The sequence below is a fragment of the Clarias gariepinus genome, chromosome 6, assembly GCF_024256425.1.
Source record: "Clarias gariepinus isolate MV-2021 ecotype Netherlands chromosome 6, CGAR_prim_01v2, whole genome shotgun sequence".
NCBI lineage: Eukaryota > Metazoa > Chordata > Actinopteri > Siluriformes > Clariidae > Clarias > Clarias gariepinus.
This window is the reverse complement of record NC_071105.1, coordinates 14,288,196-14,314,170: the sequence shown is the minus strand read 5'-3', so window position 1 is coordinate 14,314,170 and position 25,975 is coordinate 14,288,196. Positions and strand designations below refer to the sequence as shown.

At 40.6% G+C, this 25,975-nt stretch overlaps 1 protein-coding gene across 2 annotated transcripts; it reads right to left on the bottom strand.

Annotated features, from left to right (window-relative positions):
* Positions 1-1,997: 1,997 nt before the first annotated feature.
* On the bottom strand, positions 1,998-17,197 carry lmo4b (LIM domain only 4b). 2 transcript variants are annotated; one of them, XM_053498919.1, is made up of 5 exons: positions 16,722-17,197; positions 14,779-15,022; positions 9,125-9,221; positions 8,578-8,733; positions 1,998-2,959 (listed from the first exon to the last, which is right to left on the bottom strand). In XM_053498919.1, the coding sequence occupies exons 2-5, from the start codon at positions 15,012-15,014 to the stop codon at positions 2,951-2,953; spliced, it is 498 nt and encodes a 165-aa protein (XP_053354894.1). In that variant the 5' UTR covers positions 15,015-15,022; positions 16,722-17,197; the 3' UTR covers positions 1,998-2,950. The 2 variants fall into 2 exon arrangements, with proteins under 2 accessions (XP_053354894.1, XP_053354895.1); XM_053498920.1 differs by having other exon boundaries at positions 14,779-15,019.
* Positions 17,198-25,975: the final 8,778 nt, after the last annotated feature.

Here is a 25,975-nt window from a genome sequence, read left to right as displayed (position 1 = left end):
GTGCTTTCTGGTTTCTGGTTGGCTGGAATAATGTACTTTTAGAGGCCTTGGGGGGAGGGGAACTCAACTCATTCGCATTTAAAACCTGAAGACACTGAAACAGCTTGTTTGGGACAGGATTACCGAGCACATGATCCAGGTGTTTCAGCTGGAATATTAATGTAGACACGTTGTGGAGACTTGTTTGTAGATTTGTTTGAAAAGGAGTATAATTCTATGTGACCTTCGAATGTTTTGCATTTTAAATTACACACACTGCCACTGCTTATTTTACCGAGTTCCCACTCTAGGGATTGTCCAATTTAAGGATCAAGTATTAAATTGGACAAATAATTGCAAGCTGTTTAAATATGATGATAGAAAGACGTCCTTCCTGAGAGAAGGCATTACAATCTACAGCATTCAATCATACAAACTACAGCATTAGCAATCATTCTAAAGTCATATCGGACCAACATTCTTGCAGTCTGTGCAGAGAACTGATAAAATCAGGGAATGCATTAAAAAGTCAAAAGCTCCCGTACTTGTTTTAAAATATGATTGAGGAGCCTTAATACTTTGGAACTTTTCTGTGAGTGGTGTTCGGATTCCACAAAGTACTAGACATAGTTAGGTATAATTACCTCTGTCAGGAGGTTAAAGCATGGCCACAGATTTGTCAAGATTATGAACCCATTTACCCAAATCAGCTCAGAAACAGATGCACAGCAACAAAACAATTGCGATGTCTGGGATTCGAGTGCTATTTAGAACATGTGGTCTGAATTGTAGGGGAAAGGTCACAAACATAAGGACATAAAGACGCTTGTAATAATCTGCATGCAGAAGTAGAACAAAATCTTTTTAGAAATATCGCCAAATATGTAAGACCTTACAGAAAGAGGCTCACTGCCGTAACTGTACCTATAGACAGGGTTGACCAAAGGTTAACTAAAGACAAAACTGGTGTTTAGTGTCATTTTTGCTTGTTCCAATAATTTTGGAGCTGACTCTTGGGAAGAATTCTACATGCCAATTTTCAAAAAGAACATGGACTGTGAGCTCTTAAAAATCTTTCTGTAGTAAACAGGAACTGGTTATAATTCAATCTGCAAACCACAGACCTGAACCAAATGTTCCGTAATAAAAAAAATAAATGGGGGAAAAATCACTCTATTTCTCAAATCAAAATTTAGGGAAAGCGCTGTGGTTTTCATAAATAGTGACCGTGCAATGACCATGATCAAACTTGCAAAATACACGGTCACATTCGGTTCATGTACTGTTAAGATCCACCTGTCTAATGAGTGAGGCAGAACCGGCCAGGCTTTCTGTGTATTATGCTAATCAGATCCCCTTCATACCCATTAGGTCGCGCAACGGCTTCAAACGCCGATTTGTTCTGTAAATAGTCCATTCATGCTGCGCTGAAACACCTTTCTCTCTCCCAGCGGTAATTGAATCTTCAAAGGGGGCGTTTGGCCCTGCGTCCGCAGCACTAAATAGCATGTTCGTCTGAAAAGAAGGACCAAGGATACATGTTTATCCGTTTCCAATTAGCCAGCCCATCATGTGCATTCATAATTACTGCGGAGAAAAGCTGAGGAGACACAATGGAGGGCTGGATGGATGCTCGGAGATGTCTCTGCATTCAGGAAGGTTAATGGAAAAGCATAGTTTTGCTAATGAGCCCTTTTCTCGAGAGAAACTCAGAGATAAATCGCTGTGATAATACAAAGCATTCGGCTCTCCTGATGGGGGAGGAAAAAAATTTTAATTTGTAGAGCTAGAGAGCTAGCGATCAGAAAACTGTGAGCTCTAATCCCAGGACTGCTAAAGAAATACTGTTGAACCCCTGTGCAATAACCTCGAACCTCAATTACGAGCTCCATGCGGATATTGTGTGCTACCCTGGATAAACATCAGTACTATGGAAATGTATAAAACACGAACGCTATTAAACATTTCATACCGACAGGATGCAAAGAATCCTGAAATCATGAGAAGCAAGACAAATCTGAACAGGGTCACAGAAAGAAGTGCTCCCTTTCTGGAACTTTTTTTATTAATTAAATACACCATACTGGAGCCAATGTCTCTGAAAATATCACAAATAGATTTCTCTCTCATTCAGCATTTACAAGTGGACAGCTATGCGTTTCTTAGCCATGGTTTCAGGTTCCGGGGAGAAGGGGCGGGGTCACGTGGAGGATGTACGGTAGCCACGTTGGGACAAAACATTTACATGCATACATACGTGATAGTTTTACAAATACACCAAGAGTGTTCATGATTCGATTAGCACAAAAAAAGCCACGGATACCCAGTCTTTTTGATTTTTGAATCACCCGAAAAGAAAAAAGAAGAAAAAACACATTCCCTTTACAACATTTAAAATATAGAAAGTGGAGAAAGAGCATTGACGAAAAAGAGAATAGATAAGGAAGTAAGAAGGAACAAAAAAGAGGTAAAAAGGAAAAAAAAACAGTCTGTTTTGCCCCTCTTAATTATCAAACAAATGTAAGAACTGCGATACGAAACACTGCAGCTGATTAGCTTCATTTGTCTGACTCCTTTTTTTTTCTCTCTCGTTTATCCAAAATGTCCTTCTGCTTGGTTTAGTTCTCTTTTCACTCTCTGCCTCCCTCTCTCTCTCTCTTTCTTTCTTTCTCTCCCACCCTCTCTGTCTTTGAGTCCCACAGGGTCTGATCGGTCTCCTGTAAGTCATGGAGTCCTCAAATTTCCATTGAAAGCGTCGTAACGCTGGGAATCCGCCTGTGATCAGGGGTCAGGTCAGAGGGATTCTGGGATATCGTAAAGGGGGAAGCTGGGGAAGTGCTGCGACTCCGGAAGTGAATAGGAAAGGAGGGTGTGGGGGACGGCGGTCTGGTCAGGACTGAGAGATCTTCAGTGACAAATGATCGAGGGCTGGAATGAAGGCACACATCCCGCTTTGAGCAAATCCACCCTCCTAACACACCTGAAGATAGAGAGAGAGAAAGAGAGAGAGAGAGAGAGAGAGAGAGAGAGAGATCAGAACATGTATTAGACTTTCCCAGAACAGGACAAGCATTATTCCAAAGTAGGCCAGTGTGTAGCAGATGGGATGAATTACAACCACGCAGTCATAGCACCGCTCCAGTTTAAACAAAAACAACAACCTTTTTAGTTTTTAAGGTTGGAGATTTTACACCTGTGTTCGATACTTCTGAGGGTCTTGCCTTCAGAAATATAACGCATGCAAATACAAGATAATGATGAGGGTGTGAGAAAGCGTGGCAGAAATATCAGCTTTATTTTCATAACCTGTGTTTAAGGGGAATATATTAGGAAAAAGTGCAATTGTGTGTGTCTGTGTGTGTGTGCGCGCGTGTGTGTTATTGTGATATCTAATTAAATCAGTTCCCGAGTTTCCTCTCACTCCCTTTAAAAGCCCAATGTGTGTGTGTGTGTGTGTATGTGTGTGTGTGTGTGTGTGTGTGTATCACACTGACATTTTCATAATGACACACAGTTAGAATTCACTTTAAGAATATTGTGACATTTTTCTAAAATTGAACCTTCTTCGTTAGAAACTGTTAACTTAGAATTTTTTTTTTGTGAGTTTTACAATTTACAATATCCCTAATGAGGATTTCACTTTTTTTGGAAGATTAGAGGTGATCATCTCAGTGTGATAACAGGGAACAGGTGAAAACTAAGTATGCTTCACACTGAGGTCTTCATTTATTAGTAGATAATCTACATCATGTCGTTCACTTTACTATACAGTTAAATTATCTATAAGTCTAAATATGATTAAAAAATGAGCACAACGACTAATAATAATAATAATAATAATAAAGCAAAACTTGGAACAAATAGCCCTTTATATATAAGATCTTATTTCTCAGTGGTAAATCAGTAATACATGTACGACAAAAACAAGCAAATAAATAGAAGAAGTAGAAAAAGAAACTTGGAATATTCCAAAAATATCCTTGTACATATTTCTGTGTCAAATGAAGGTGGTGTTCTGTACTGGCAGCTCTGCTAAAGCAGCCGCTTAATTTATTGATCGGCGAGGCTTTGGAAACCATCTGCTGCCCTATTTCCTCCGCATTAACTCGAAAGAACGTTTTATGAAGTTAGTCTCTTTTTGTCTCGGTTTTGAGCAGCGCTTCAGCACAGCCCCCAGGGTGCACGGCTTCTGCGGAGCGGAGCAACAGGGAAAATTAGAGGCACGTCTAAGCAACAGCGCTCCGCTTTCACAGGCATTGGAGCCCAACTTCTTTTCTCTCGCTGCTGTTCCTTTTGTTTTAAACATTCTAGGGGCAATTTACTTCTCCCTTCCTTCCTCAAGTTACTAGGAGGGTTTCAGTCTATTAGTAATTGCAAACCCCCCCCTCACACACACAAACTCACACAGACACACACACACTTTCGGAGGGCTAATTAAGGAGAAGGCAGGGAAGGTTTGGCTCCCTCGGGCTCGGCCTCAGCATGAGAAAGGTAATTTGTCTGTCCTGAACAAAGAGATTAGGGAGAAGCCAGGAGGCCCACTTAATAAATGAGCATCAAATGTCCTGAGCTGCCGACATGCACGACGCCAATTATGTCGCCATGAAATCGCAAATAATAAAAACATTGGTGGCCAGACGGGACCTCATATCCGCTGAAGTAGGGGAAGCTTTCGGCTCCTCTCTCCGATCCTCCCCGTATGTTGCTTCTGCATGGATTTCACGGCGTAGTTTGCACAGTTTTTCCGGGCCGACTCGGTCACTCAGGGCTCAGGGTTCATTCAGAATGGAAGAGTTCAGTATTGAAGGGCTCAGACGTACACACTTCACTGTATCTCAACTATCAGGAACTGTACTGCTGTTGCTGAAGTCCATAATAACGCAATACTCTACGGCATTATTCATCTCAAGCATCTGCTGAAGACACTTGGCTGTGTCGCTCTTTCTTTTCTTTTTTTCTTCTCTTTCCTCTCTAGTGAGCAGGCAGAGGTGCCGGCGTGTATTTAAGACTTCTCTCCTTGCTATAATTAAAGCAGCAGAGCCAATATTCAGATTGCATTTTAGCATTAATAATTCAGCTGTTTTCACTACAATTGATGTCGCGCCATAAATAAACAATGAGGCCTCATATTTACAGCCGCAGCCGTCGAGCGAGAGGAGCGAGGGAGGGACCAACGGCTTAAGCAGACATTTCAAATTAAGCTAGATAATGCAAAGGCATTCAATTTGAGACACGCCACCCTCTTAGCACTGATTTGTAAAAGTGACGAGCTCTTAAAAGCCTTCTGACGGAATACCGAGCTTAATGGAGCTCTTTCCTTCATGCCCTCTTCATCTCTTGTCATCTCACTCTCTTCTTCCTCACTGGTCTTTTTTCCCGCTCTCCTTTTTTTCTAGGCTTTCTGCTCCCTCGGGCTGCCCTTGTTCTCAGTCCTCCCTTCTTTCCTTCCCTTTTTCCGTTCTGGAAGGTGAAATCTCACACACACAAACGAACACACAAACACACACACGCACACACTCTCTCGCACACAGACTCGCACCCACCCACACAACTGCGCTGTCTGCGTATCAATACTCATTATGTGTCACTAAGCTGCTGCTGATACAGTCGGATGGCGATGAACTCTGTGGTTACTCACTGTCCCAAAGGCCAGAGCAGGAATTACATAAATAAATCTCTCATTTTATTTATTACAAGCTTAGCATGCTGCCCGGAAGGACTGAAAACCGAGGTCATTACATTGAGATTACAAATATTACTTGCAATAATGGAAAAACGTTGGCGGAGACACTGGTGGAGAGACACTGGAACACTGTCAGCAGTTGGCGGAACACAGTTAATAATCCACCAAAAATAGATAATTAAATAAGAAATTTGTTTCGTTCTGCAGAAATCGACGGTTATTTAATAAATACCAGGTTGTTACATGAATTAAATAAAATTCGACATTTCAGATTTTTGTTACTGGGTTTCTTTATTTATGGAAGCCTATAGTGAGACTATTTATAAAAAAAAAAAAAAAACAGGGATGCTGCAATACAGTATAGTGAGTGCTCTCAGGGATATTCAGATATTATTTAACGGATTTAAAAAAATAAATCAATAACTGTGTAATACAGCTAAATCTCCCGAGAAATTCCTTCTTATTTAAATGGAGCCAGTTTAAAAATAAATATATTTCGAAATATATATTATATTATGTAAATATTAATACGAAATTTGTAGTTTAGTTTCCACACTATTTGGTTAAACGTCCTGTGTTATTTTTTTTCTAGATATAATGCAATACGTGTGTTTTTTTAAAGTTTATCTATAAATACATTAGAAGAAAAAAATTATATCCCATGTGCCTCTGTTTTTAGCACCTTTTCGCCTAGCATATAGGAAAGTGTTGTTGTTTGGCTTTTCTATTGTAAATGTGATGCATATCGAATGAAGGCGTGTAAAACAGCGACGCAGCAGGTGATATTCTGACCACGAGGCAATAAGTCAGGATCTGCTGATTGGCATCGGTGAGCGCTAAAAATTCAAACCTGTGTCATCAGAAACGAGGGCGATCCATCCGCTGTGCAAAATTACAATTTGTCTTCAGTCAATAGGATTTAATATCTATTGTGGCTCTTGAGGCAAAGCGCAAATGAATCAATGTCATCAATACATAATCAGTCTGAAATATGAAGGCTGCAGAATTACGTAGGAAAACTTTTTACTTTTTTTTTTGTTCACACACACGCACCCACACCCCCCCCACCTCCCCAATCACCCCTCCTTTCTCTCACTTAACCAACAGCGAGCTTGCGTTAGCAGTCCTCTCATTTTATGGAGCTGACATTAATTGTGACAAATTAGCTTTCACCGAGACTGAATTGCTCTTGTCTTGCAGGCCTGACCTTGGGCCTGAGGGGCTTTCGGCGAGCGAGTTAAAGTGCTTTTAGATCCGCTGTCATTTTTCCCCCTTTAAAAAGCAATTCTGCTGCTGTCACGCTTCCTGTGTCGTCCTCTCCGGATAACAACCAGACGTTTAGTTACTCGCAGCGACTGTAGATAAATATACATGCTAAGCTACAGGCTTAGTGACAAACAGCAGTCGGGTTCGTACGCGGCGAGCGTATGTTGGGAATGTAAATCCATTACACCACTATGAATGACACGGGACGGGGACGGGGACGGAGACGGGCGTGGCGAACGAGAAGACGACGCTGCCACGAGAGATCGTGTTTCAGAACGACGGTCGCGCCGGAGGACTAACGAGAAACGTGAAATCTGTTATGCAAGTCTGCAGCACTCAGTGAAGAGATTTCGTCAAATTAAATGATAAATTATAGCTTTTTAATGAGCGCCAGATGTCAGATGTGGGCGACATGCCAAAAAAATTGAACAGCGTGAAAGTTAGAGATAATAATGAAAAATATCACAACTGATAAACAAACACGGCTGCAAAATTGTAGATTTACACTGAAAAGTCATATTTCATGTATATAGTTTTTTTTTAACGAAATGATTACAGCTATTTAATAATACATTTGCAAGGAAATTAAATTGTTGCTTTAAAGGAAGAGTTCAGCCAAAAATGAAAAGTGCATAATTTTTAGTAAATTTGATCCCTAATATAATCAATCAGCCAAGACCTGGCTGATCAGCTCAAGTTAGATTTTTTTTTTGTTTTGTTGTTAATAATAACGCTATAATCGCAACTCAGATGAAGCTAATGAGTAAGAAAAGTGTACAGCTACTAAGAGACATCGTGCAAAACGTACGTTTAAATCATAACACATCTTCCTCGACATGTGATTCGGACCGGTAACGTCATTATACAATACAATAAATAAATTTGTATAATAACAAGATTACTTCATATTAAAAATATACAAATAAAAACTATATTGTTATCAAACTTTACTAACATAAAATTAAAATCCATAGGTTTGTGCGGAGTTATTCAGGATTCACAATGGCTACTGACTTTAACTTAAAAAAAATAATAAATAATTTTCATAAATGCGATGAGAAATTATATACTCTGAGGCAACTGTGTTATGATTTATATAAAAACTGCATGCAAGGAAACTTTCCTTATTTAAAAAATTAGCCTCATGGACCAACCTTAAACAGGCAAACTTAGGATAGTTACACACACACACACACACACACACATACACACACACACTGTTTACATTTACTGCTCAAAAAAATTAAGGGAACAATTAGTCCCGGTTTGACTTGAACACCCCTCATATGTATGTGTATGTAAGGTTCAAGTCAAACCAGGATTAAGTGTTCCCTTAATTTTTTTGAGCAGTAAATATAAACAGTGTGTGTGTGTGTGTGTGTGTGTGCAGTATATATATATATATATATATATATATATATATATATACACTGTTATTGTTCTTGTTAGAGTAAAAGGATGTATTAGTCCTATTGTACAAAATATTATCACATGTTTTATATCGGTTATGAGAAAAGTATGGCGAAAGTGTCGTAATCTCAAAGGCTTCCTGGACAAATGCTGACATTACAAAAGCCGATCTGTCTGGTTTGTATTTCCGAGTGTGTTTATGAGACGACGGAGTCTGAAGCAGGGGAGCTGGTGTTTACCTTCTGGTCAGGAAGTAGCGGGTTCGTCTGCAGTGAACTCAAGTGGCCGTTCATGAGCGCTGTTGGTCTATCGTGTTCGCAGAACAAGCTGCCGTTGATGTAGTGGAACCGGTCTCCGGGGACAAGCCGGTTCCGGCAGGTAGAACACGTGAAACACTGCCAGAGAATGTGACAATAGGCTCTCGTTACCCATAATGCAACAGTGTAACTTTCACTCCCGCGCACAGAATCATCATTTGGTCCACATCTGATTGTTTAGTACAAACTTTATAATCATAATAAAGTATTAAAAAAATTATAATTAACGAGCACAATAGTTAGAAATAAGCAAATTATTTGTAATTTTTTTTTAAATATTAATAGGCTTCCTAAAAGTATGAGAAAGAATCTGTTATGTTGGTTATTATATAAATTGTATTTATGATATCAATTTTATAGCTAATGATATCAAATCTCAACAGGTTATTAGACTCTTTTGAGGTTTATTTGTGTGGATGATGTAATGACCTCCAGCATGTGGGGGGGGTGCAGGGTGAGGGGGGGTTACCTTGAGGTGGTACACGTTGCCCTGCGCCCTCATGACCAGTTCACTGGCTGGGATGGATTGGCCACAAGCACTGCACGCCCCGCTGTTTCCGAATAACCTACAAACACACACACACACACATTGACAAAAAAGTTAGCAACAGCGCAGGCAGAGACAGATGGCAAAACATTTAAACACGGATACATGTATGGCCTGTAGCTACTGATATCCAAGACAAACATACACACACACACACACACATTCGCAAAGTGAGAGATTGAGTAAATGAGTGAGTGAGAGAGAGAGAGAGACTCCAGCAAAAATAGAAATTACAAATGAAAGAAAAAGTAGCTACGAAGTTCAACAATCTCACAAACAGTTCTGAAATATAAGTCTTTATTGCGAAATGTACACCATGCTTATTGAAGTGAACTTTATTACAGTATTTATTATAACTTTGGATGGAATAAAGCAGAATTAATATACGCACGGCGTCTGTTTGACTGCCTGTTTACACTTGACTGTGATAATAAAATCCTGCAGTGAGGCTTAGCTTATATCATTGCAATCCTGTGCCTGCAGCAATAGCTACACACACACACACAGACAGGCACACACACAGAGAGAAACAAATGGCATCTTCAATTTTTCTGATATTGGAAAATGTAAAATGGTTGTAATGCCAGCCGTCCAAATGAAAAAATCCTGTCGTGTCCTCCAAAAGCTTGTAGCGCTGCCGCTCGCCTACGTATTACCTTCAGCACTCGTTTTTTTTCACTACCTATAATAACCTGGAACATAAGCAATCAGGACCTAAGAGCATTTGATTGTACATCTAGGGGAAGACGTAGTGCTTTAGCCATTAGGAGCGCGGCGCGTGCTCCGTTTCCATTAGAAACCCTCGGCCAGCCTGGCTTGATATATAATGTGCATGGGTTAACCTTTTCAATCACGGTGTCAACACTTTAGATTTGCTGGCGCTCATCTCTTTCATCCCTAACCCTCTCTCCCTCTCTCTCTCGGCCTCTTGATAATGAAATGCTTGCTCCTGCTTCTCTTCTATCTGCCTTCAGAGTCCACAATTTAGATTACTTCATCTCGCCGAGCAACAAACTGAATGAAATTTCGATTTGAGCCGAAAGTAATTTACTGGGATCTGGACCCATTTGTCATCATATCTCACTGGTGTTTGCTCTATCAGTGCACTTTTCCTATGCAATCAAATAAGACCACAGCATCTGACAAGCTCTGGCGGGAGGGAGGGAGGGAGGGAGGTAGGGAGGGAGGGAGAAGGAGGAGTGAGCGAGATAGAAAATGTGGAAGGGATGAAACGAGTGGAAGGAAGGGGGGGGCAGATATTCAACGGGAGCGCGAGGCAAAAGAGGTGCGGGGACGGAAAAAGCGCAACACTTTTAGAAAGCTGGCGAAACTTGCACCGAAGAAATAATGAGGGAAAAAAATCTGACGGATATTAAATAGTAGACGTAAGTGCTGAATCGCACCTGGGTGTAATTGAATTTCTTATAAACTTAGTATGCGCATTCCTAACGTGAGAAAAGCAGCATGCTTTCACAACTCTGCGCTGTTTCTGGAAATCTCCCTACGCTTTGCATGTTTCGCAGGGGTGTGCTCTGGTGGAAAAAGGAAAACGGAAAAAAAGAAAGCATGTCGCTTTAATATCGGCGCTCAGATAGCTGCTCATAGGCAAGCAGAGAAACAAATTTTGCTGTGGCATCGATTGGGGAGGCTCAATCAAAACTCAATTTCAAAAGTAATTAGCTCCAGGCCTGTGACAACGGCGCGCCTTCGACGGCGTAAATTGAACGGACGAGCCGTGGAAAATGTCAGAGGGATATCTTTAAATGCTGCCATTCTCCTCAACTGCCAAATGACATCTACCTTAATCTTCCGATAGCGCTTCTGCTCGGAAAAGCTTTTCCACACACTCAACCCGTCAGCACTCAACACACATTCCACTGTTTACAGTCTTGCCATAGTTGGGTAGGGTTGGTGTCGTCGTTGCTGGGTTTTTTTTGTTTTGTTTTTTGTTTTTTTAATTTCCCATGTGTGGACATCTTTAGGAAAAAACGAGAAGACACAAGGAAGCAGGATTTCATTTTATCAGTCTGAGCTATACGTGGTGGGTTAATGATTTGACCAGGGGTTGGCTCCTGATAGTATTTGATTTAAGGGCCTGAAGGCGTTAGGTGCTCAATTAAGTCGCTATCAGTCTGCCCTTGGCCTCTAATGGTCTCTCTCTCTCACCATTGAGCTGCAGTGTTAGGGAGAGGCGGGTAGAGCAAGCCTGGGTCAGTATAATTAAAGCCTGGGGACTCTTTAATTGCAGTGACACCGCTGGTTTTCGCCTCCTCCTCCTCCTCCTCCCCGAACCGTGCCGTTCTCTGCCTTAGTTGTTGTTCTCTTTCTTTTTGCTTTTTTCCTCCAGGCTATTCGCTTGGCGATCAATCACACATAACGAAAAGATGGTCTTGTCAACGAGACATCACGCAATGTTGATTTATTAAGGTTTTTCCATTGCGGAGCAGAAGGCTAAAAACAGACGGTCCCGACCACGTCTGTCTTTCATAAGAGAAATATTTGGAGCTGTCTACACTCCATCGAACGATGTCTACTGGATTTAATTTGGACGCTGGCTGTGAGGTGAATTACAACCTAGTGGAGCAATTTAGGGCCATCTGGCAAATGCTGGCCTCTTAGGCAGAACCTTTTGAGCAGAGTGATGTAAGGTAGTACAACAATGATTTCGGCATCACAGTCCATTATAAAAATGCCTCTCAACATTAGCAGCCAAAGAACCTTAAAAGCACCGAGTTTGATACTTAAGCCCGGCTTTGCATAATGGCAAGGCTACATTAGAGGAAGAGATGGTGAGGGGGGGGGACTGAGAGTGGAAAGGGGAAAACGAGAGAGGCAGGGAAAGGAAAGGGAAGAGACGGAAAGGGAAGAGAAGAGAGGGAGGGGGGGCAAAAAAAAAAAGGCAGCCAAATTACACTTGGTTAATTCAGAGTAACAGATCTAGTCCCTGGTGGATTGAAGTCCTTGAATTAATTCTGTTATGACAAATCAAGATAAACGTTTCCCCTAAATTGCATGCGATTTAATTAATTTCTGAGATCCCAGGTTTTTTTTTTTTTTCTCTCCTCTCTCACAGCCTAATAGTTCACATGCTCATGTGCTGTCACTGTGCTCGAGTGGGCTAACTTCAAAGTGATATTAAATAACCAACTATTAGATTTACCTAGCACGTTCTATTGGAAAAGTGCCATTTAATTACCTAGGCCTATTCAATTAAAGAGACAGTGCCCCCTCTCCCTCCACCCGCCTCTTACGGTCATGTGATTATTCAGTAGCGAAATTAATTCTCTCTCCATCACTTTATACTCTGTTGCCTGAACATATAACACACACCCGGAGCTTAGAGGAACATCATGGACAAAGCTTGTAGAAATAGTCGAACATATCTATATTTGTGCAATTCTACCTAATGAGTTGAAGAATATCCGTAAAATATTATCAAGTAAATACATTTATTTATTTATTTTTTTTAAAAAGGCTGAATACTTTCTGCGCACAACTTTTCATTGTTTCTGTAACTCACTCAGTTCCAGATGTTTACCTTCTGTAAAGTAAAGTTCCCGTTTCCATTTAACGGTCTCCTGTCTGACTGGGTTAAATGTGTAGCGATGGCGCCCGCTGGTTTCATCTCCCGGACTGAAATTAGATGGCCATCATCCCAGGCCGTTCACCTCATCTCCCATTAGAGGAAATGTGATGCATTTTCACTCACAGTGTCCCAATCAATTGGCTGAGTGTTTCTGCGTAGGCGGTATTAATATAAGTCAGTCGGGATATATAACTCCATTATTTACACTGCAAGGCCAATTTAATAATCCATTACAAAAATAAGACAGGCCCCTTTAAATCCCCCTCCCTCCCAGAGGGGACTGGTCTTCGTAATAATCCCCCCTTCATCTCTCTCTCTTTCTCTCTCTCTCTCTCTCTCTCTCAAAAGCCAATTTGGTTAATTAAATGTTTTGTTTGCGATGCGGCTCTCGTTCATTTCGGACACGTCATTGGGAGCGGATCGGAGCCAGGGACTAGATCTCATTAGATAAAACCCATCAGGACTAAAGGAAAATGGAGGGGGACTCTAATTAAAGCTTTTAATTGTGTGCACTCGCTGTCAGATGTTTTTCTCTCTCTCTCTTTCTCTCTCTCTCTCTCACTCTCTTGTCCTTTCCTCTTATCTCTCCTCAGATCATCACAGGCCTGTGTGAGCTACACACTAATTACAAAAAGAAAGGTGCAGGCACTTTTCCCCCTCCCTGTTCTTTTTAATTAGGGCTGGAGGCCAGGGTCGGCTAGCACTCGATCCCTCCAGATCAGGTGCAGTGGAAAGAGTGGAGGCTCTCGCCGTTTGCACCCGTCCTCTCACTTTTTTTCTTTCTTTCTTTTTTTTTGCCCTGCCGCACACCTGCGCGTCGCGGCCTAGCTTTTCTCAGGAAAGCAGCACTTGATCCGACTCACATCACGAGCCAAGGTAAACACTCGCTAATGACTAGATTGCCAAAGACTCTCTCCCTCTCTCTCTCTCAACAGTAGCCTGGAAGATCAGCACCCATCACAGATGACATGTCAATGTTATTTTTGCACTCCCACTTTATGAAAAACATCCAAATCAGATTAAGTAAAAAAATTTTTTTTTAAAAGCTCATCAGTTTTAAGATGCTATAAATATATCTCATGAGTAAACTAACTTTAGTGCTTAGTTTAAAACCTAAACAATTCTAGGAACATTTCCAGAAATCAAAAAGGCTAAACTTCCCGAGTTCAAGTGCACTTTACTTGCCCTTGCTGAGGTCAAACTGTTGAATGATTGCCCTGTCAAATCAGGCAACACCAGGTGAGTGAGACTACAGTGACCTAGCCTTCACTCCAAGTGTCAGACGGCCTTGTGTAAATATTTAAAAAGGCCCTTTTTACTAATTAAATTGTCTAAATTCCTGCACACGTCAAACTCGGCCTAGCACTTGAGTCTTCTAGTATCTTTTGAAGCAAGCACCGCTGTGGTTCCCTTCTTTCTATGATGAAAAACAAGCCCGGCAGATGTTCAGCAGAAAGAAGAATCCCTTTCGTCTCAGGCTCAGCCAGCATGTCAATTGCTTGACCTCTTTCAGCAAGGGGACTTTACCCACAACGGTTTAACGAGCGCCGCTGTGGCAGAATCCGAGACACACGTTTTCAATGGAAAAATCGGCCGCTCTCCCTGGGACGCCCAACACCTTACAACTTTTCCCATAATGTCCTGCACTCCTTCACATCATTACATTCCAAATGTTATTTCACATGGCAATCAAACGGCCTTGACGCCCAGCTGGACGTCTTCAGAGATCTAAGACACACTTAGATTAAGAGGCACTCAGTCCATTAGACTGCAATATAATATCTTATATACTGCCTACATGCAAACATTTGCCACTCTTCATCAGATGAAATAATACACGCCCCATCATGTATTCCGCTGAAATCTCTCCATGCGGACTTCTGTGATCTTATACCGGAGTATCTCGACATGGACGGTAACACACACACACACATACAGAGAGAAAAAGAGAGGCATGTGAACTATTAGGCTGTTAAGAGTCAGGTCTGACCTGATGTAGTCGTTTCTGCACAGGATCATGCCGCTCTTGGTGTAGCATGAGGTGCCGATCTCTCCGAGCTGGGCTTGGCAGCACGAGCATTTGAGGCAGCGGCTGTGCCAGTAGCTGTCCATGGCGTAAAGGAGGAAGCGATCGGCGATCTTCCCCCCACATCCCGCGCAGCGCTTCCACGACATGGTACCGGCTCCAACTGGTGCGGACTGAGCACTGCCTCCTGGGTTTACCATCGTCTCTGCTGGGACACAAACAAACACATGTTAATGCTTATTTGGGGGACTTTTTATCTAAACTGCAGGTGCGCCGCTTCTCAGAAGAGGGTCCATAACCAGCCGTCAATGATAAGGAAAAAACTTTCTGGTTGCAGTGAGGATCTTATCCGCCATTTTAGCAGAACGACATGTAATCCAACAACAACAGCAAATATAACAATAAAAAAGTCATTAAAAAATTGACTTGCTGGCCTAATTTTTTTACTAACTTACTTTTCAAAACAAACTGGATCCAAAGTGATGCCCCTTCAAAGATCATTTTGATTATAAGGACCTTTTTGGATGTCATAACACACGTGCGTGTCTCAACCTCGTCTGAAGCACTAATCTGCCCTTGATCCTTATCTAAATGCTGAGGTCGGCTCTTTGGTGATGAATGTCTGCTCGCCTGATAACATTGGGGCTGCTGGAACAATTAAAGAGGCGCTGCATGGCTTTTGTCGAGCTCCTTAAATTGCTTTTAAATAGCACATTACCCTGAGCTGAGCCATTCTTCATGCCGGGTCAATGTTTTCTCTCTGGCTAAGAGAGTGTTATTATTGCAAGCGGAGCTGGAGCCGATCATGGCCATTATTAAAGGTGCATGAGCCGTTCACTAGTGCACATATTGGATTGGATAGGATTGGATTGGGTGAGTTTTGTTTTATTACACAGGAGCCCAAAGGTGTGTTGTATTAACACCTGCATGAAACAGTGCAAACAAACACTGAACACTGTAAGAAGGCATTAAACACTCAAACAGTTTATTAGAACCTTATTAGGAATGCTCTCTCTCTCTCTCTCTCTCTCTCTCTCTCTTAGAAATACGGGTCCAATTAACCAAACTAATTCTGTGCCTGGGCATCATGTGAGAACGTACAGTTTGTTAAAGTCCGTTAAACCCTTATGAGAGGGGATCGCGATCGTGCGGCATCCGCGCATGCGCATTTCCGCGCTCGCGCCCGACGCGCGCGCTTCTACTTCTTCTCGTGCTTCGCCTCCTTTCCAACTAATTGGTGCAATTTTCATTCACTTTAATCTTCTCCAATTTCATTCTCCAGTCTAAGAGCAAGTATTTACTGAAAGGTAATGAGAGAGAGAGGGAGAGAGAGAGAGAGAGAGAGAGAGAGAGAGCTGCATTCAGTCTAAAGCCCATTAGTGGAGGCTCTTTTAGCAATACCTCAGTGCTGATCAGATCTAAGAGCAGATGAATGGGAAGCAGGGGAGGAAGATAAAGCAGATCAGACCACAGGCAACTTTCATTCCGGCTTGAACAAGAAGGAGGGCGGGGGGGTAGCAATTCATTTAAACACAAAGTTATACATAAGACATATCAGGCACATCATAGATCCGATTAATTAATGCACGGATTATTTACTAGACTTCACATGCACGCAGCCTGGGCACAGAAAAATAACATGCTACAGAAAAATATTAACGTGTTTACATGATAAACAGATCTGCACGAAGTGCTTATAATTACACCAACCATATGCTCAGTTGTAATGTCACGTTTTCGAGAGCAAAGTGAAGTGCACTGTGGCTTACATTAACTCTAATCACTGGACATGAAGCAGCCATCTGCGACCTGCCTATTAATTGTTTTGATTATTACTCCATTAATTAATCGATCCCGTTACAAAATTCTCTGGTGTCTAAGTTGAGAAAGAAAAGCGTCAAACTCACCTCTTGTCTTTCTTTCAGATGGAAAAACGCAGATCTTTTCGCCCGATGATATTGCAACGTGTGTTCTTCAAAATAAAAATAATAATAATAATCTCAGAAAGTGCTGGAGGACAGAGAAAAGTCCCGATTTTAAAGTCCAATGTAGTGAAGCTTTTCTGTGCAAACACACACACAGAGTCAGGCGCGTGCGTGCGCCCGTGCGCGCACACACACACACACACACACACACACACCAACACAGAGGATCAAATGGAGTTTTCAGATTATATTTCCACTGGTGTCGTCACGTTTTTGTTCAGGGATTCTTTCCTCTCGCGATGATTAAAATGTCCGAGCTGTCCGTTAAATGCGATCCAAGGAAGTCTTGATCATTGCGTGTGAAGCTGTGCGTCTTGTCTCTCTGCGTCTCTCTGTGCGTGTCTCTGCGTCTCTGCGTGTCCCGCGCTCCTCCGTCTCCTCCAGCTCTCTGTCCTGCTCAGCGCTCCGACTCACGCTTTTGCTCTACATGTGTCACTGACAGGCGAGGGGGGAAAAATGAGAGCCCATGCCTAAACTCTGGTTGCCAGGTTGGTCCAGATAACCGTGTTTAAATCTCTGTGATAATTCATGTAAAAACATCATAATATTGTAGTACATTTACATTAATACATTATAATGCGTTTTTAAATATAGTAAACCTACAATATAATGATTTTATATAAAGTATATGCAACGCACATTTCCTTCTTTATAAATATTTTACAGTACACAATCTGGCAACACGACGCAAACGCGACCCACCTCTCATTATGACGCCGATCCACAGTAGCCAATCAGAGCGCGCGCTTTTCTTCGAGTGAAATAACAAATTGGGCCAACCAAGACACACTGAAGTTGGCTCTTAGATGCTCCTTCTTGAAGGAGTTAGAAAAAGGAAAACAGTTCAGAAAATATTTATTTTGGATTATATTCTGTATTTTTCAATGTGATTGATTTTTTTTATTGCATTGTATAATTGTGCACAGTGTGTGGACAGGTTTCTGTCAGTACTCTGCCAAACCGTGGTTTAATGAACGTTCAAATGAATTGCTACGCAGGACTGCCAGACTGCGTCCAAAGATTTTCCGACCAAAACACGGTTTATGTTCCTCCAAATGCACAAACTTGCCAAACTTTATATTAAACTAAACCAAGAAAACCAAATGAATAGACAACTTTTTTAGTCAGGCAATGCTGTTGAGGAAAATAATAGCATTTAATTTTAGCACTTGGCGGCGCAGTGGCTTAGTGGTTAGCACTGTCGCCTTGCACCTTCAGGGTCAGTGTTCGATTCCTGCCTCGGGGTCTGTGTGCATAAGGTTTGCATGTTCTCCCTGTGCTTGGTTTCCTCTCACATTCCAAAAGATATGCAGATTAGACTAAGTGGCATTGCCCTTTGTGTGTTAATGAGCATGTGAGCCCTGCGATGGATTGGCACCCCAACCAGGGTCAGTCTGTACCCCACTTTGTGCTCTATGTCTCCTGAATAAGCCCCTGTATAAAAGACCATAAGTGTGTGAGTCAAACACTTTTTGACATCTTAAAATGTCTCTGCCTGAGATTAAAATTCTATTTAATTAATGCATTCTATCAGGTTATATCTACACTCTACATTTAAGTAAACAAGTGAAGGCCCAATGCTAGTGCTGGTCCACACACACCATCTTCATCAGATCTTCACACCAACATGCAACGATGGAAATGAATTCATCTGAATCTGGCTGCCATGACACATCCCTAATGTGTCCAATTCCAAACATTCATTCATTTATTTATTCATACAATCAATCCTTTTTACTAACCACTTCACTGATTAGGGTTATGGTGAATCCAGAGCTTTAACACTGGGTGCATGGTAAGTACATAGGTACCTAAATGAGATGCCAGTCTATCACAAGGAATTCCAAAAGGCCAGGAAAACCACAATGAGAACCGTACACTCTTGACTGAAGAGCTGAGTCACCGTGCATCTTCAAACGAAGACTGAAGACCAAACTCTTCATTAAACACTTAAACAAGCACTAAATCCACACTGCTTGTTTAAATAAAACCACTTGTACTGTATTGCTGCTGTGGAACATGGTTTAGCCTCATAGTATTCTTGAATACTGAACTTTTTGTACTAGGGTAAGTAAATAGTTTAACAAAAACTACGAAACTCTTCTGGAAGTGTTCCCGGATAATTGTAAATTTTGTGACTTTTGTCCTACAAATTCAGTTTTTATAGTCTTTACTGATCCTTATTTGACTATGCTCAAATATATTTAGCCACTCATTTTTTTCCTTCTCTGGTCAAAGTGGTCATAAGAATCACTAAACTAAACGTGGCCCTGTTTGTGACTGTATGTGAATACTGTTTGAAGCTTTCACACACATGTTCTTACACAGTGGCACCATCATCTGTCCATAAAAGAAATTACAAGTGAAACTGAAAGTAGGTGAACAGCCTGTTTCCAGGTCTTGCACCTGGACCTGTCATGCAGTGAACATTTTAATCTGTTTTCCTGATGCATCACATCTGATATACCTTATCATTAATAACCTTTTTTATAAATGTCCGAGCAGGACACACTAAAATGCACAATGCACTGGGACCATAGAAATAACATTGAATACATCTTTACTTGTCACTTACATTATAGTACAGTCAAATCATTTTTTTCTTACATATCCTATCTTGTTGTTTGGATCAGAGCACAGGGTCAGCCATCACACATGCTGCCTAACAGTGGAAGATTGACTTAATCTTAAAAAAAATAGTCTTAATCTCTGAGTCACAACTGCCCTGAGATGCTAGCCGCCAGTGGCACCATGATAAGTCTGATTGTAAGACACCTAAGTTACACTATGACTAGTAATGAGTGAAGTGTTTCTAATAAAAAAGTTTGCTGCTATCAAAAGTCATGTATTTTTTCATCCTTAGACAATCCCACACTATCTAAAATAAAGAGTGAATCCTATGACAGATATCCAGAGAAGCAGTTAGCGCTGGCCTTTCTCAGAATATTTAATAGTTTAATTCATGTCTGTCTGTGAAAATCTATTTAAGCATTAAATAAAAAAACAAATCTAAAATATAGTTGCAAGCACCAGAAAGACAGTGGGCGTTTTGTAAACAACCCAAAATAACTGATTTCCTGTTGAGCAGAAAGAAAGTAATGAAAATCAGCACACAGGTTGGAATCTGCTACCATCAGGATGCTTGAGCATCTGTGCCATCGCCACCCGTGCGCACCAGAAAGACAGTGGGCACATGCATTTAAAGGGGAACTACCAATAGCATTACAACATAATATATTCTTTATCATTATTTATAACTAAGGAAGTTATCAGCCACATTGCTGCTGAGCGCACCACACATGTGCTATTTAAGCATGTTAAGACCTCCAAAAATCTCCGGATGCTGGAAAAAAAAACCTCACACTATGATGTCATTCAATGTGATGTCACTCAATAAAAATGCCACTCAGGACGTTACAAATCTAAATGAACTATGTATTAAAATAAAGTAGAGGAAATTGTCCGCCCCTTGCACTTGAAAACGATGAATGATATAACAAATATAAACTGTACATAAATAGGCAAGTATTTCAAATAATTTGCGACCTTGCCAAAAAAGAATCTATTTCATCCATAACATTTTGTGCCAGTTAAGAAAAACTCCATCACCCCTTCACAGCATGTTTGCGCTACAATCCAATCCAAAATCAAAAGCCATCATAAAGCATTTAAGCAACACTAAAATAGGAATGGTCATGAGTGAAAACAGATTAAAGTAGATCAACATTCCAGTATAATTTATGTATTCAGACCACATGCACTTTGAAAGAGCAAAAGGCGTGTGTATTGTTCTGGATATTAAGCACTGATACTGAAATGAATCAGAAAACAATTTGTCATGTAGAAATGCTGCTATTTTAAGGACCGTTTAGCTTTCCAACTTCTTTGTTCTAGCTTGAAAGGAGAGGATCTGCTTATTGTTCTAGCACGTGGTACACACTTGCTGGCGCAAAAATAAATCTGCTGAAGCAACCACTCATATATCACGACAAGTTTTTGCTTGTGTTTGTGCAAAGTAAAAAGGAGCAGACATTTATAGAGAATGGCGATGAAGTTGCAGCTCTTACTTTAAGAAAACCATGTAAAATCATGGACACACTCTTCCACTTACGGCCCTACTTCCATCTGATTTTGAACTCTGCAAGCTGTGTTTTCTTGGAGAAATGTTTTGATGCTGCAGGAAGTAAGAAAGTTTGGTGACATTCAGCGATGAGTTTCAGTTTCTGTGGGCACTTAATCAGTTCGGGAACAAAACCACATAATTATGAGTTGCTTCTGGCTTCATTAGTAAGACATACAGTGTGTAAAGAGTCTCCTGCAGCATGTCTTAATGGTTTAATTGTGCCCAGTCCTAGTTGATTGCAAAGCTCTGTTTGATTTCCCTGCTGGAAAGGTAACTCTATTCCACCCAGGATTAGCCCCCATTCTCTTCTCCTAGAACAATAATTAATTTATCTCAACTATTAAAACTAGAGGGAAATTAAGAGACGACTCTGAATGGGTGCCTCGAAGGAAAAGCATTCTTTGTTCTTTGGCAGGTTTTAATGAGCTTTGCATAGATGCGGAAGGAAAAATTATTCTTTCTTTTTTTTTTTTTTTGAAATATGATATTCACTGGATAAAGGAGGGAGAGAGGGTGTTGTGGAGATCCCCAGGGAAAACAGAACCCTACCCCACCTCACCCCACCACCATACTATAGTGACTCTTCATAGAGCAGATGGGGAAAGAAATGCAACAATGTGCAATAAAAGAGTGTAAATGATTCAACTGCCCTGACATAGAAGACATCAAGCCGCACCGATACCCGAGAGGAGTGACATCAAAATGAAGTTTGTGTCCTTAGTTGGAAACTATATTAGAGAAATTGCTATAAGACACTCTGAACGAATAAAACTACTTTTCTCCTTGTTTCATAAAGCTATGTTCTGAATAATTGAGGCTATAAACCTAATAGAGACAAAACATCTCTCTACAGCACAGAAACTTCTTTGAATATATCACTTTTTAAATAAATGCGGACATTGGTGGCTTATTAGTTGGTTTCTCATCTAGCAGGCAGAAGGCCCGGGTTCAATTCCCACCCAATGCCCAAACCCCAGCCACTGGATGCAGTGTTGGTCCAAAGCCCGGATAAAAATGGGAGGGTTCCGTCAAAAAACCTGTGCCAAGCTGTGTGCGGATAGGATGGTCCATTGTGTCGATCTCTCGATGGGAGCAGCCGAAAGACTAACAACAACAACTACAAATTAAATACATGAAATGGTAAATTTAATCCCTCCATCCATGAGCCTTTTTAGTACAACTAGTCATCGTGGAAGCCACTGGTGACCACTGCATTTTTGTACGTCCGGGGAACCCGGAGGAAACCCACCAAGCCTGAGGAGAACGTGCAAACTCCATGCACACAAACCTGACACTGGAATCGAACCCAGGACCCTGGAGGTGCAAGGCGACAGTAATGGTAAATTACTCTATATCTATTGTGATTTCTAAATCAATCATGGTGTCTGTGCAGGAAGATCAGAATCGAGCATACACAAGAGTGTCCATGAACCTGAGAATGATGGCTTTAAAATGATTTGTTAAGCCATGAATTTATTTAGTATAGAACATCCTTCCAAATCATTTGCTTTATTATTTTTTTTCTTGCTTTCAATTACACACCGAGTGAATCCAGGAGCTGCTCCTTGCAGGTAAAACAGCTTTTCTTACACCATCTTGATGTGCTGTGTGACACAAAAACATCTAATGACAAGATGGATCAGTTGTTTCTCAGCTCACCAGGCTGAAAAAAAAATACTGAAGTCATTTCTGTAATAGGTTGTTATCGATCGCTTTGTCAATCTGGTGTCAGCTGAGAGCAAATAAGTGAGCTTAATTAAATACTAATAGATAATGGCCTTATAAATAGTCTGGATGACCTGAAAAACAGATGAAGTAACAGAATGAATCGGGTGGCGTTTACAAACTTAAACATAGTCTTCATCAAGGATTGTACTCTGCATCCTCGATGTGCAATTATACATTATGCATGTCATTAAAGCACGATTAGACTCTGTCATACTTTACTCTCTCAGTCCATTTATTTGGGGGAGAAAAAAGCTTGTTTGTAATTAGATTGTTGTAAACAATGATAAAACTGTGTTTTCATGCATGCAGTTGGATAATTGGCTACTCACAACAGTGCAGATTAATTTGTTAAGCTACCCTGAAAGTATTCATATTCAGTGTTTTTCAAACTGGGTTGTCAGGACTCCCAGGGGCATGAGAGGCATTTTTTATTTTATCAATTAAAGTGCTTTTATTATAACCATTTGTTATTAAGATTAATAAATAATTCAATAATACATCTTTAGACAGCATTTTATACTGGTCAAGGATGCAAGGGATCACAGAAACACTGGGGATGAGTGGGAAAACACCCTCGGTTAAATGCCAGTCACTCGCATGGCACTCATTTCCACCCACACTTACACCTAGGGACAATTTAACATATCAAATCTACCAGAGGTATAATTTTACGAGCAAGGAAAAAACTGGAGAACCCAGAGGAAATACACACACACACACACACACATAAACACAGAAGATTCACAAAAAACTGCTTTATAAAATGTTAATAATGTTAGTGGTCTGTGCTCCCCTTTAATAATACATTGGTGCTCGATGTTTATGCAAATATATCTTTTTGGGCTAACCAAATAAAAAATAACAGTGAAATGATGTATTATTGGACATGGTGTTAAAGGCATTAGCTGGGATAGTAAGTGCTCCATTATTGTATGTGATTAACAGCCAATTTCCATCATGGATAATTATTGGTGTAATCATGAGACCTAAGAAAATTATACAGAACAAGAAAAAATACTTAACCTTACCCTTAAGATTAAGATTTTAACATTAAATAAGAATTGTGTGTTTAAAATTGGTATTTATTTGCATGTGTGGCACCGTTTGTGATTGGCAGTGTGCCCTGATAGACAGTGAGAGCTTATATCAAATCATATCAATAATTTGCCAAATGCAGTGTTTAGCATGCATAGCAATAGTATCAGTGTTTGGTAAAGGGGTCAGAGCATATGGAAAATGTAAGCAATCTCTGGCTAGTGGCTGTTAATGGCCTGCTTAATAAGATGTCTGGCTCTGTTATTTATGTGTAATTATTGTAGAGGGTAATTGTTTGTCCCTTAAACAGTCATAAATACTTTTATTATTTCCTACGAGCAGTTAGAAAACTACAGCACCAGGTTTTAGGATACAATCCTAGGACTATGCTACTAAATTCAAAATAATAATGATAATAATTTTAAAAATAATAGTATAAAAAAATAATAAATAGTAATAATAGTAATAATATAAATAATAATAATAATAATAATAATAGGTAGTTAATATCATGACTTATCAACATACACCAACCAGTCCCCAAGTGTCTAATTGTATATCTGGAACCAAAAATTGGACAGACTTGCTTAGCACAGGTGACAGATTCTTGATCAGAGATCTGAAGAATTTTTAGGTAAAGTCGACTTGAACACTTTTTCATGTTCCTCAAATGTTCTTGAACATTTTTTTTTGCAGGATCCTTGGGTTCATTATCCTATTAAAAGAGACCACTGCCATGAAGGTATGTCCTTGGCATGCAACAATGTTTAGGTAGGTGGTAAATGTAAAAATAACATTTACATGAATGGCAGCATCCAAGGTTGCCCAGGAGAACATTGCCCAGAGCTTCACACTGCCATCCGCAGGCTCGCCTACTTTCTATAGTGCATCCTGGTGGCATCTCTTCCATAGGTAAGTGACTCACACACCAAACACAAGACGAGGCTACCTTCTTCCAGTGTTTCATGGTTCTGTTCCAGTGCCCATTGTAAGGGTCAGCATGGGAACTCTGACTTATCTGCAGCTACAAAGTCCCATACACAGCACCTTTCATAACCATCATTAACATTCTTTTAATAAAGAGCTAGCCTTAACTCCAGATGTGCATCAGTAAGCCTTGAGTGACCATGAATCTGATGCTGGTTCACTGGTTGTGTCCTGGGAACTCCCCACAAGCCTTGCTGTTCTGGAGATACTCTGATCTCCTGGTCTTGCCATCACAACTTGGAAGTCTCTGAGATGCCTACACTAATAAATTTCTGCTTTCAACACATCAACTTTAAAAACCGACTGTTTTATATTTGATTATTAGGGTTACATATTGGCAAGAGATAGCTAGATCTCCTGGATTGAACAAAAACAATCCTTATAAAAGGTAATTTGGTGTTTTAAGGGTACAGCTGTTTGGTGTCGCATTAATTCCACACATGCATACACACACTCACACACAAACACACACACATTGCTGAGCCCCCTCTAATTATGTTGATCAGAAAAGGTGCAGCCTCTGAAACAACATCGCTCTAATGAAAGCATACCAATCCTTAATGAGTCACTATGTCTTGAGAAAAAATTTCATAATTATTCAACCCAGCACAACGGGAGACTAAAATTCATCAGTCAAAGCAAATTAGCCCGGCTCCATTACAGAGCAGCGGCATCTTGCAGCGACGCTCACATTATTAGGCCTGTACACCCATCTCAGTAATTGGGGGCATATTTTATTTGGCTTTGGACCCACTTCATTCAAGGACTGCTTTTATCGGTTTTATTCACCCTGACACCTTGCAGCGTGCTTTGCTGCCTCAGAAAACAGAGAAAAACTGTTGAGTGGCTTTCGAACAGGGGAAAGCAGCGACAGACAAAAATGCAATTTTCTCCGCGGATTATTGACAAGAACAAAATTGAAATGATTGCGGATCAGTGCACATCTGTATCACCAGGCGTGCTTCAATATCAAATGTCAATGACTTTCCAATACTATTCATTTTAAAGACACTTATTCGCAGACGAGCGATTGTAATACATTCTGAGACCTATGATTTATGGCACCATATAAATAAAGTCTGTGCTCCATGTGTTATACGAATGAGTATGTTTGCTTCACATAACATAAATGTCTGCTAGACAAACAGCGTGGCCTCTTTTTCCAGCATGTGAACAGATACTGAATGCAGTTTCAATAAGGAAATGTGTTCACATCCACAAGAATCAGCTTAGCTGAAGGTCTGAGAATGTTTGCGCCAGCTTAAGTCTTTTTGTTAACAAGGCCTAAGGACATCAGCCTGCA

What these genes read in the sequence shown, in the direction of transcription:
- lmo4b (XM_053498919.1), bottom strand. Translation starts at nt 15,014, where the DNA reads ATGGTAAACCCAGGAGGCAGTGCTCAGTCCGCACCAGTTGGAGCCGGT. An exon ending in TGCAGAAACGACTACATCAG is followed by an intron (nt 9,222 to 14,778) that starts GTCAGACCTGAC and finishes GTGTGTTTGTAG; the next exon opens with GTTATTCGGAAACAGCGGGG. An exon ending in GCAACGTGTACCACCTCAAG is followed by an intron (nt 8,734 to 9,124) that starts GTAACCCCCCCT and finishes ATTCTCTGGCAG; the next exon opens with TGTTTCACGTGTTCTACCTG.